General features: G+C 43.9%; 1 protein-coding gene across 1 annotated transcript; it reads right to left on the reverse strand.

Moving 5' to 3' along the window:
- Positions 1–3247: 3247 nt before the first annotated feature.
- Positions 3248–12569, reverse strand: abcb10 (ATP-binding cassette, sub-family B (MDR/TAP), member 10). Its single transcript, XM_071909413.2, has 14 exons — positions 11595–12569; positions 10301–10507; positions 9947–10149; positions 8858–8992; positions 8153–8299; positions 6570–6705; positions 6358–6453; positions 5703–5912; positions 5443–5522; positions 4950–5130; positions 4520–4563; positions 4079–4113; positions 3686–3744; positions 3248–3456 (listed from the first exon to the last, which is right to left on the reverse strand). The coding sequence occupies exons 1-14, from the start codon at positions 12067–12069 to the stop codon at positions 3263–3265; spliced, it is 2202 nt and encodes a 733-aa protein (XP_071765514.1). The 5' UTR covers positions 12070–12569; the 3' UTR covers positions 3248–3262.
- Positions 12570–12679: the final 110 nt, after the last annotated feature.

The raw sequence follows: 12679 nt of genomic DNA on the forward strand, positions 1-12679 counted from the left end.
AGAGAAAAGCACATTATCCTTTTTTTGCATCAACAAAGGCAAAAAGAAAATAAATCTTAAAGGGAAAAAACATTTTTGATTACATGGTGTTGTATCTACCATATGTATTTATACCTCAAACCTTTGTGATTATTTGATCTAATTAATACAACAAACAATTCCTCCACCAAACTAGCTAATCTAGTTTCAGCCATAGACTGTTACAATGATTTGAATAAAATGGATAATTTGTGGAGAACATAATTGCTCTTTGTTGCTGTTTAATTTTCACAATTTTTTTCTATATTTTCTTGAATTAGGTTTGTATCAACATTAAACATTGGATTAAAAAAAACCCTGCAAATTCCATGTCGTCAAATTATCTGTTAAATGCGCTATAAACGTCACCAATTGAAAAATGTTTCACAGATCTGGGCTGCATTGGTGAAAGGATCTTTGTCCTAAAATAAATTTTGTTCCAATGTAAAGCAAAAGACGAGCAACCTCACTGTAAAGAAACAGCTGGGGAATTCAAGCTGGTGATATTTTCGCTGCTGGCCAAACAGTTGAAAATATGAATAGATTTCCAGTTTTCAGTCCTGTCACGCAACCACCGTTAGCCAACCACCCTGAGCAGTGAAGTGGCCATTTACAAGCTAAATATTTGCAAAGGAGAGTCAGGACTTCTTACTGAGGCTCTCAAAGCCAGCTATAATGTTTAACTGGCTAAACAGCACCATGGCTAAACTCCAGTTGGCTTTAAGGGTGTTTATATTCTGGCTAAAGCACAGATCCCACAGAGTAAACACCCACTACAACTACAACAAGGAGGGGACAGTTTTCTCACAGCCTGTGAGAATCACTGGTAAAACGCAAGGCAAGTTGACTGTTGAAGAATACATTTTGATTTGTGGTGGGGAGGCAACTTTTTTGAGATTTCAACACTCTTACATCGATTACATGGTAACTTCTTGACAGGTACTGTAGATAAATTAGATTGAATTCTTTTGCCCCATGTCTCACTTCAATCCCTGTTGGCAGGTTATCCTGTTCTCTGTACAACCTGATGATGTAACCGCCTGGGGAGCCAGGGTTACACACACACACACACACACACACATATATACATTCACACGGGGCAGCTGCCCAGTACAGCCACACTCTCATACTTTTGGACAGTTAAGTGCTTTGCTCAACAGCACATAGTTGTTGAGAGAGAGGAGGTGATACGCTGACAAGCTGCACACTTCTGACTGGCTGTGATGACTCAGCCTGCTGTATCCTCCTTCTACACCAGGACCTCCAGAGAAGAGGCTGATTAGCAGGTTTCAATCAATTAACTAGTAAACTCCTCTCAATTACTCTACACATTTTCTTTTGTCTGACTGGAGTACAAGATTGCAAAGCTCAGTTAGATCCCAGGCAAGATTAACCAAAGAGTGACTGAACCTAGATCTGTTGGTAAACATGTGACAAGAGTATTAATGTGTTTCACTGAGCCCAAACCGCTGGTTGAGAGAATTTGTTTTTCCTAGAGAAGAGGGCTAGAGAAGTTTAAGTAGGCCTACATCCCACATCAGAACAGGGATGCCACAACATTTAGAAAATCCCATTCCAAGACATTTCTTCTCAAACTGCACAAGGACATCATTACAATTTGCATTCCATAAAAAAATATGGTATGGTGCGGGTGAGAATATACTGTAGTTATGCTGTTGAGGGCTCGCCCAGGAGGAGATCTTTGTGAAAATAACCTAAATGCTCATTTCTGTTTTCCCATTCACCATTTTCCATAACACATGTTCATATCCTCATTTTCATTAGTTTTGCGTGACAGGGAAGCCAGTCTATGAATTTCCATGTTTTCCAGGATGTGTCAGAATCCTGTTAGACCCCGTTTTCCAGCACGCTGTCCTTTATCAACACCCCTGATCACCGCTTCATTTCGCTTGTTTAACTTCTAAAATTACTGTAAAAGGCTCTGCATGAAAGCTTCAAGTTTTAAAATCACAACAAATATATAGATACAAATGAACAAAGATAGTCAGCAGTGTTGTATATGCCATATTGGACTGTTTTTGGTTTAGTTATTAAAAAAAAACACAAGTGATGCAGTGATGCTAGACCAGTGGTTCTCAACATGGGGTCCGGGGACCACCAGGGGTCCTAGTGGGGGTTCCAGGGGGTCCCCAGCAAACTGATGAATTGTTAAACTTCACCGTTATTTCATTTATAAAGACATTAACACAATTAGAGAATGTAGAAGAATGACTGTTTTGATCATAGTTCCACTGTTATCTCTCTACCTACAATAAAGATTGTCAAGGAATTCTGGACAAAATCATATCTAACAATAAAAATATTCTCAGATTTGGGTCCAAGAGACAAAATCTCATCAAATGGGGGTCCGTGGCCCTGATGTGGACTAAATTAGGGGTCCATGATATGAAAAAGGTTGAGAATCACTGTGCTAGACTATAGTGTTCAATATAGTCCTATAGTAGAGTGAAAGAGAGAGTGTCAGTTGACTTGACACTGGTAAAGAGCACCAGACTTTTAAGAGTAGTCCACAAATCACACTCTTACTGTGGAAAGCACAGCCCATTTTCGTTTTTTAAGTTTCTGCCACATGCCTGAACTCAAAACAGGACTCAGGCTCCCCTCCCCCCCCCCCCCCCCCAAACTGTGGCAGCAACAACAATTTTAATCGCATGTTGGCCATGTGCTTCCAGTGTAAGAAGTCTCTTCTCTCATTCTGTCTCCTTTTCACTCTCAGGCTCTCAATCTTTCCAACTCCCTCAGTGCAGAATGAAGTAGTTTTCAAAATAAAGACTGTCTAGGCATTCACTGATCCATGTTTCTTGGTTCTTCAGTGTGGATTTAACCTGAATGGTTCCTTTACAAATAGCTCTTCATGTGATGCTGGTTATTTCAGCAGCTGAACAGAGACAAATGGAGAGAGAAGGATCTCAGCACGTGAGAAAATCCTTTATCCCTTCCTTCCCTTGGAAAACCTTATGTTTCTCATTGACCTCCCCACCTCCTCTCTCCTTAGTACAATGTCTGCTTCAACTCCTCTTGTAGAAAAGTCTGCTTTCCTTCAGCTTCTATCATCTCTCCCTATTCCAGACAAACTTTTGTTCCTTCACCCCTCCCTATCTCCTCTCAGCATAGGGGCCATTTCAGCCCTCTTTGGATGAAAGACAGTCCCCCCCCCCCCCCCCCCCCCAACAGTGTCGTCGTCCTCCTCCTCCTCAGCCACTCCCTTATACTCCCTCTCCTCTCAGCGTAGGGCCCGTTTCTGTTCCTCCTGCAGGAAAGCCTGTTTCTCCATCAGTTTCCGGAACAGTCCGTGCCTGTTGCCCAGCAGCTCTGTGTGCCGGCCACACTCCGCTACACGCCGCTGGTCCAGTACGGCCACAGAGTTCGCATTCTGGATGGTGGAGAGGCGGTGGGCGATGATCACAACTGTCCTGCCTTTTGATGGGCAGGGGAGGGCAGGAAATAATCTCAATTAGGAATAAACAATAGTAATAAAAAAGCAATTTGTGCCAGGAGAAGCAGTTATTTACTTGCACTGAATGTCTCTGCTTTATATATATGAATTATATGTGAGAGAGAAGGGAAGAGAGACAGACAGAGGACAGGTAGCGATAGGAGTGACAGGAACACAGAGAGAGAGAGAGAGAAAGACAGAGAGAGCTACCTTCCATCAGACGCTCCAAGGCCTCCTGGACCAGGAACTCATTCTCTGCATCCAATGCACTGAGGAGAGAGAGAGTTGGTTAGGATTGTCTTCAACAGACCAACCTCAGTGTGTCTAACCAGCACAAAAACATCACATCATCAGTGTCCGGCAGACCAATCAGACAAATTCTCAGCCATTGAGGATAAACTGGTTGAGTTTCCCCATTGACGCTCTACATTACACAAAACATTACTAATGGTTTGTCTTAGTTCCATGCTCATTAAGCATTCTCTATATGGGATGACACTGACTATCATACACTTAATATAAAATCTCAGACAAGGCCACATTAGTTCTTCTGTTAATCGATTCAAATTCTTAATAACCAATCATCGTGTCAGTGTCTCTCACCTGGTAGCCTCGTCCAAAAGCAGGATCTTAGGGTTCTGAGGAGAGTGAACACACACGTTGTGATCATTAATATACTCATTCAGATTCAGCATAAGAATGAATAGCTGAGGCTAGACAGTACAGACCCTGGTTCCACTTATCACTTCAAAGCAGTTTTTGTGGTTCAGTGGATCAGAATGATTAGAGACTGATGAGAGCACATTGTTTGTTTCGTGTCCACTCTTGGCTTGAAAATGTTCATGAGCCTGATCACCTCCAAATCAGGACTGGAAGGTCGATAAGAAATTAAAGCAAAATCCATTTTTTGGGGAATTTACACTTGTCACTTAAAGCATCCAGACTAGTGGATGACAAAAGTCACGTGCAAATGATGGGTATAACCAGGGTCATGCTTTCTCCAGGTGTGGAACAACAGTGAAACTACCATGCTGCTGTATTTACCTTGAGCAGAGCTCTAGCAATGGCTATCCTCTGTTTCTGACCACCTAGGAGACAAAGACACAAGTTAACTTGCAGACAGTTGGAAAGCAGAGAGGGAGACAGAAGGGGAGACACAGAAGAGAAAGTTCTGGTGGGATTTGATCTTAGGCCAACAGGGGCGGACTACTTAACCACTGGTCCATCTGAGGAAGCAATTTTGGTCTTTTTCACTGTAATATCTCACATGATGCCCCGCACAGAGAATGTGCTTCATGCTATACGCTATATGTTGTACACTGTCCAAAACACATGGGTGAAAACATGCAACTGAGCCAGCCATGTTTAGTTAATGGAGAGCTGACTTTTGGAGATGCAAGGTTTCAGCAAACACTGGTGTGGAAGTTCTCATGGCATCATTCGATCGTGCCTCTCCCCCCTCACTGTCCCTCACCTGACAGCAGCACTCCTTTCTCCCCCACCACGGTGTCAAAGCCTTTCGGAAAAGCCTGTATGAAATCGTAGGCGTTGGCCACTCTGGCTGCACTGTAGATGTCCTCTGTGGTCACAGCGTCTGGGTCCACTGCACCGTACGCTATGTTGTCTCTGATAGAGCAGGAGAACAACACCGGCTCCTGGTGGAGGGTTGGGGGTGGGAGAGGGAGGACGAGAAAGAAAGAGATAATGTTGTAGCTGTGTTTCTCTGCCCATTACAATATTAATTAATACTTGAGTGCTTTGTCTGACCACCAAATGAAAATGGAAATCCAAAGCACAAAGATGCCATCTAAAAAAAAAAAAATAAATTCATTTCCTTGCTATAGGTTGCTGAATGTGGTTCATTCTTGCTCCTACTGTGAAAGGTTGTAAATACTGTAAATACTAAAAAATATAAATACTCTTTTAACCCTGAACATTAACAAGTTAACTAGATATTTATTTTCTACCTGACTGACAGTTCCAATGTGACTCCTAAGCCAATAAGGATTTAGATCCCTCACGTCCTGCCCATCAATACTGATGACACCTGGAGGAGAGGAGAGGAGAAGAGAGGTTATTCTCTGAGCTAAACCACTGGACGTGGTTTTGTCTGAGAAGTTGTCATCACTGCATTCTATCAAGAAGATTTTGTCATCTAGTGTCTAGTGAGTGAACAGTAGTTGATCTAAATAGATAAAAGGAGAACAGAGAATATGTTTCCTCTCACCAGCATCGGGGTCGTAGAGCCTGAGCAGCAGCGAGACCAGAGTTGATTTTCCTGAACCGCTGGCTCCCACCACGGCCATGACAGAACCACCCGGCACCAGCAGACTGAGGTTCTGGAAGATAGGAGCCTCCTTACGGGTCGGGTAGGAGAAGGAGACGTCGCAGAACTCCAGCCGGCCCTTCAACTGGTCTGGAGGAAGGACTAGGCCCTCTAAGGAGGAGCAGAGGGAGAGGGAATATATTACATCTTTCAAGCAAGCAGTGCATCTCTGCAAGCTGTTTTTCATACAGTTCTGAATAGAATGGGAGGCATTTATGATGGTAAATATACATCTAGTTACACAGATGGCGTATGTGTGTGTGTGTGTATCTCAAAGTCGCCACCATCTGCTTTTCTGCTATTGCCAGTGATCCAAAGGAAAAAAAACTGGTGCTGTCCCTCAAAATATTTACAAATCTGTCATAAAATGTTCAATACGTTATATGTAATATGTTGTCTGGCCACGGTTATAGTTCCAAGAAGTTAACAATATGTTTACAGGAAAGGATTGGGTGCACAAATGTCTAGTGAGGCAATGCTCTCTTGTTGTGTGTGTGTGTGTGTGTGTGTGTGTGTGTGTGTGTGTGTGTGTGTGTGTGTGTGTGTGCGCTCTGACCATTTAGAGGGAACTCAGGCTTTCTGTCCAGTAGCTCCCACAGTCTGGCTCCTGCTCCAAAACCCTTCATCAGCTCAGAGTAGAATGAACTCAGACCTAGTGCATCAAACAGAGTGGACCGAGCCATTAGCAATCAGCAACTCAGACCCAAGCAAAACAGATCAGGAAATTCATATGAAAAGAAAGTGTGTGTGTGTGTGTGTGTGTGTTACCTGCGATGCTGATGCCCACCCAGAAGGTGTACATGAGGAACGATGAGAGCTCTCCCACTGTCATGTGTTGGCTAGCCATCAGCAGGCCTCCTTTATACAGCACTGACAGGATCATGATGTTACCACTGAGACCAGTCTGGAAAACACACAGACACACACACACCCTTGGTGTTACTACAACCACTGAGATTACTGCGCTCTACTGTCCCCCAACTGTCCCTCATACAGTGCTGATAATATCATGATGCGGCCCAGTCAGACATGGCAGTCAGGCATGAAACTCACTCATACTTATTCACTGACGCACACTGCCTACGTGGGTTACTTGCAAGATAAAGCTAGCTGGCAAGTCTGGCTACCAGCCTCTCCTGATACCTGTTAGCATTACAAACTACAGTCTGCTGACCATGGAGACAACAAAATATAAATATTATTTACCCAGGCAGGGAGAGCAGTGGTAGGCAGGATTACACACATTCACACACTGACACCTGGCAGCTGCCCAGCACTACCGCCATATTGTTCTGTTGGCCACTGAGTAACTCCACTGGACCAGTCAGTGGTTCAAGAGCTCTTCGACAGTACACTGATTAGTGAAGAGAGAATGCATCCATTTCCCAAATGACTTTCTGGTCATAAGCTCTGTTCTCATAACTAACAATAAGGGCAAAAATGACCCTTTACATTTGGTTCAGTGATGATCTAATAAAATATGGTTTAGATGGGAATCTCCAATTCCCGCTTAGCCCTGCCTCTCTGTGTATGTATGCATGCATAGACAGACATGAAATAAGATCATACACAAAACAATTTCCTGTCAACTGACCTGCCTGAAAAATATATAGCATTCATTTTGATATTGTAACCTATCATTTTTATTTTCCTGCTGCATATATTTCATATTTTTGGTATATTTTGATATCATACATCTTTGCCTCAGTATGTTCTGATACTGAGTATCACTGAGTTACTTTGCACTCCCTAATACATGCTGTAATTCATATATTTTACTTTTCATTCATGTACAGTATTTTTACTTGATGTGAAATTGTCAGTTCGGTAATGTTTAAATGGCCCCTCATTTGCTCGATAACAGTATCATTTACTGTATTTTCTCAGCTGTATCCTAATACTTTGAGGTAATGCAACAACCCAATTCCCCCACAGGATTGCTAAAGGTTTACCTAATCCTAAAATTCATACCAATATCCAAATGATAACAAATAAAATGAGTGGATAAACTTGTTTAAGAGCTGGTTAGCTTGCCAAATAGTGTCATTAGCCTGCTTCGGCACTTAGTACTGTTCCAACCTATGAACGTGCACGACAAGTGGGTTTAAGTATTCTTTACTGTTGTATGGTGATACTACTGTGTGCTGATACTTGGTCAAGTATGGACACGTTAGGTAAAACTGTGGTGTTGTGACAGCCTGAAAACAATGTGAGAAAAGCAGAAGCCTGTGTGTAATAGCTAATGAGTCAACTGTGGATTTGCATCAGTGACAGAAACTCACTCTGTTACAACCTGGCCACAAACTTCAAAACGGATGGTCACACTCACACACACAAGCACACACACTTACCACTCCAAAGAAGCCAGCTCTTAGCACAGCCTCCTTCCTGGCCAGGCTGAGGACTTGGTCCGTCTTCTGTGTGTATGTGTTGACTTCTGACAGTTCTTTACCAAAAGCCCTGACCGTACGCATGTTGCTGATACGCTCCTCTGCCAACTGGGACAATAACACACCCCCAAACAATTTCATTAGTCCTTTATCTTAAAAATTTGAATGTTAAATTAGAATGTTAGCTTAGCAAACTTCTAAGGTACTAGACATGGCTGATGCAGCATTTTAAGATCAGGGAGGAAAATGTTAAGCCAACTCCTTGGAAAACAACCTTCATATTTGTAACTGACAAGGGCTTTACTAACAACTAATATGGATCGTTTTTTTTTTTGTTTTTTTTTTTGTTTAAATATAGAGCATAACTAAAGCCCTCTAAAGAAACAAACTTATATATAAACCTGGTTTTCCGACCCAACTACTTTGCAATCATATTTTCGTCACAGCTTCCTTGTTTTTGATTACCACATCCTCAAATACAGACTAATCAATTCCTGCTGTTGAACAGCTGGCTAGTATTGCCACCAATGTAATGATCATGTCCTCTCTGTTCAAACCTCCTAACTCCCGCCCACATATCTTTTATATTAACCCCACACTTCATGAACAGAGCTCCCATTTCCCTCTCAGCTGGGTCTTTAACCTGTGTCTATGTGTGTACTGTACCTGTGTGGCTTGTGCTAGTGCGTCCTGTGTGCGTTTGGAGATGGAGCGTAGGTATCTGCCGTAGACTACAGCAAGGCCAGCCATAGGAGGCACAACCAGCAACACAAAGCCTGCTAGACTGGGGGAGACGTAGAACTAGAGGAAGAGAGAGGAAGAAAGAGCACAGTTGGAAAAGAAAGAGAGATGGGTGGACAGGAAGAGAGAGAGAGAGAGATATGAGGAAAGTAGAGAAAGGGAGGGGAGTTAGGGGGGAGAGAAGTGAAAGAATAAAAGTTTACATCAAATGACTGCTAATTATCTGGTTTGCTGTTACCTGACAAAGATTTGTTACTCTGTGCAGTAATTATTTCCATCTCATTCATTTCCTTTACCATTCATTGTGCCAGGAAATAGTTTTACTTCCTTGTAAGGAAAACATATTGTCTGTTGTGAGATTGCATTGTGTTTATGTCTTGCTGCACCCAGGTTTCCCATTTGTAGTTTTACAGACCATATTGTGCCTCCCGCACCTAGCAGAGTTTGGCCAGGGGAGTGGTCATTCTACACAATCTACCCATTTCCTTGTAGTAAGAGGAAGTCTTTTAAACAAACCTGTTTCTCCAACAAGCTCATAGTCTAGGAATAGTAATGTGCCGGGACATTCTGTGGTTTACACGGCAACAACACAGAATGGGATGATGACGTAGACAACAGAATAGCAACAAAAAATGTCAACAAAATTCACAACTACTTCCTTATACTCAACCAACACCACCCACACACACACACACACACACAAAGAAGTCTTTTGTTTGTTTGCAAAAGTCATAGTTATCAGAGAAAACATTATTTCAGTTGTTGTGACCAAAAAGCTGACAAAATAACATCATTTTTCAAGAAGTGATAGTTACAAAGTAGATAATAGGACATTGAGGGTGTCCCCAATTTGTGTTAACTGTATTGTAGTTCAAACGATTTCACTGACAGCAGCAGTATAATATTGTAACATTCTCTCCAAGTCATAAAATATATCATTACACGTGTCTATTGACCCCTCACCCGAACCTATCCTAACCAATCACAGCTGACCAATCTGAAGGATGCTCTCACCATCATGCTGACACCAGCAGCTGCCTGGGCCACAGCTCTCAGGCCGTCTGACAGGTTGTCTGTGATTGAGCGGCCAACCAAGGCTGTGTCGGCAGAGAGGCGGTTGATGAGCTCACCGGTCCGAGTCTGGTCAAAAAACGCCACTTCCTGTCTGAGGATGGAGGAGAAGAGGGAGGCACGAAGATTCCGAACAATCTGCTGGCCTGGAGGGAAGAAGAAGAGAGAAGTTAGAGAGAGGAAGATGGAGAAGAGTGAGGATGAAAGGTTCCTAGTTTGGGACTTTCCTGGGGAGAGAAAACAGGTCCGTTTAGAGACACCAGTGAGTTTGTGTTCAGCATCTCTCTCCGGTCTCACCTGAGGTCTGCATGAGGTAAACCCTGGCGGCGTTGGCTGCCCCGCCACAGAGGAACACTCCCGTCAGCATAATACACAGCGACGTCAGGGAGGCCGCCATGGTCTCCGTGTCGGTTCCGGTGGTGTAGATGGTGTCAATCACCTGGCCCAGGAAGAACGGAGCCGACATGGTCACCGCACTGGAGACAGCCAGGAAGCCTACCGCAGCTGGGGTCGATATAGGGAGAGACAGAAGCACAGAATAAGATCATCAAAGTGAAGACCCACTGTAAAAGCACACAAGGGCTGCAATTTATAAAAGGAAGCAATTTTAGTTAAAATGGCGAAAAGGTGTTGCACCAAAAATTTAGCTCCATGCTGCAGAAAATCTTCCCTTTTCAAATATAAAGCATTAAGAGTATATTAACAGAGGTCTCCATAAGGACAGCAAAAAGGGCTGAGAGTATCAGAGCAGCCCTTGCCTGGTAATTGAAGTATTTTGAATAACTGTTAGCTGTTAGGTTTTAGGGCAGAAAGGATAAACCAGCTGCAGTGTCAACAAATGGTCCAGTACAGTAAGGTGGCCTGATGTGACCGACAGGTGTACATCTACAGGTAGACAGTCAGAAGGACAGGTAGTCAGCTAGTCAGCAGTGAGGCTGTGAGACAGGCAGACAGACAGGTGGGTACACACTGGGGTGCTGTAGTGGAGGAATAGGGGTACTGACTACCCAGGGCCCCAGGCTGAGGGAGGGCCCCTAAAGGTGTGGACTAAAATGCTTTTTATGGCCCTCAAGTGTATATTTCCAATTATTTTACACTGCTCTGGTTTAGAAACAGTGTTTGGATGAAATCTACAAAACCTCAAACAAATAAAACTTTCTCAAAAATATGATACAGCAACTGTGTAGTTGTATTATCTGACAAAAACCAGGAATAATAGTTGGCTAGATTTTTCCCAGTGCAGACTTAAACAAAACTGTCCCCCATTAGATTTTGAACAGGCGACTACAGGTGAAAGTATGGTTGTGTCAGCCCTTTAACAATATCAGGGTACTGCTCAAAACCAATAGCTTCAATTGAGCATGTGACCGATAACTGACCAATAAATGAACCTGTGGAGGTGAGTTTGAGTTGTGGATGGGTAGACAGATTTTTGTCATAGATGAAATAATGGTGGTGTGGGGATGAGCGGAAAGTGGACGAGGTCCCAGAAGAGAGGAAAGGGGGGACCCAGACTCACCTTTCGTGTATAGGACCCATAATTCCTAGCTACAACCCTGGGTACACAGACACACACACACACACAGCTTACCTGCCAGCCCCCATCTCTCAGGGTGCGCAAGCTGCAGAATCCGTTTAACGTCTTCAAAGGGAAGGGTGGTCGGCGTCTGGTCTCTGTCCGTCTCCGTCGGTGTCTTTATCGATGTTGTCGGTGTAGGTGTGGAGTCAGTCGAAGAGCTGGAAAAGGCAACAGGTGTGTGTGTGACAGTCCGTGACCGTCTCGCCGAGAGGTGTGTGTGTAAACAGCCTGGAGAAAGTCCTCCAAATGAGCTACGGGGCAGGACCGATACGAAGGCCCGGTGTGAGGAGAGAGGAGGCGGCGGGAAAGTAGGGGTCGGCGGGGCTGAAAATTTGCCCCCGACCGCCTCTCTCTTCTTCCGCAGGGCAGCCGTGTGTGTCTGGCGGGTTTCTAGCCATAACAGTCTGTGAACACAGGAGTGTGTGAGCTTGAGTTTCGAGAAATGCACCCCACCTGTGCAGCCTGTCATGCGGGTTAACAGCCGCATCGTCCGTTACTACTGAGCAGTCAAGCGAGTAAAGACACTATATTTGTCAAATCCCATTAAAGTAAACCGATACTTAACGAAACATCTCCTCTGTGCCGAGTCAGATTCGGTGAATGTCAAAAGCATGGATGAGAAAGTCCACTTGGAGAAAACATTTTTGTCAATACTCCAGGCCAGTCGTGTCAACACACCGTATCCAAAGCCGAGCGGTACAGCTGGTTGCCGCTACATTGTCGGGTTTTGACCGTTATTGTCCATTTTATCTGCGCCTGACAGCCGCCTTCACCCAGCATATCTGTCTTATCGCCAGGCACTAGTTAGCTACCAACACCCTGCCTGTCACAATCATCTGTCGCTCAATCGATAGTTAGTTGTCAAGCGTGGAAACACACACTCACAGGCTACCGAAGACCAGCTCACGCTAAAAACACTCACAGAAATGTATCAAACTCCCCGGGCGAGAAGGGAAATAGCTCGGGAACAGAAAAGGTGACCCTGGTTTGGTTTGGATGTATGAACGATTCCTCGGGTGAATTCAATGGCTGATGATATAAGCAAACTTTCCCAGGCATGACTAACAGAACCCTGATCATCGATTCCCAGCAAGTGT

The sequence above is a fragment of the Centroberyx gerrardi genome, chromosome 1 (assembly GCF_048128805.1).
Source record: "Centroberyx gerrardi isolate f3 chromosome 1, fCenGer3.hap1.cur.20231027, whole genome shotgun sequence".
Lineage (NCBI taxonomy): Eukaryota > Metazoa > Chordata > Actinopteri > Beryciformes > Berycidae > Centroberyx > Centroberyx gerrardi.

Bases quoted from the DNA above. Each gene is read 5' to 3' on its own strand.
- abcb10 (XM_071909413.2), bottom strand. From the start codon at position 12,069: ATGCGGCTGTTAACCCGCATGACAGGCTGCACAGGTGGGGTGCATTTC. The intron at 5,131-5,442 runs GTAGAAAATAAA...ACCCTCCACCAG, and splicing joins ACATTGGAACTGTCAGTCAG to GAGCCGGTGTTGTTCTCCTG. The intron at 3,457-3,685 runs GTAGCTCTCTCT...GCCCATCAAAAG, and splicing joins CTTGGAGCGTCTGATGGAAG to GCAGGACAGTTGTGATCATC.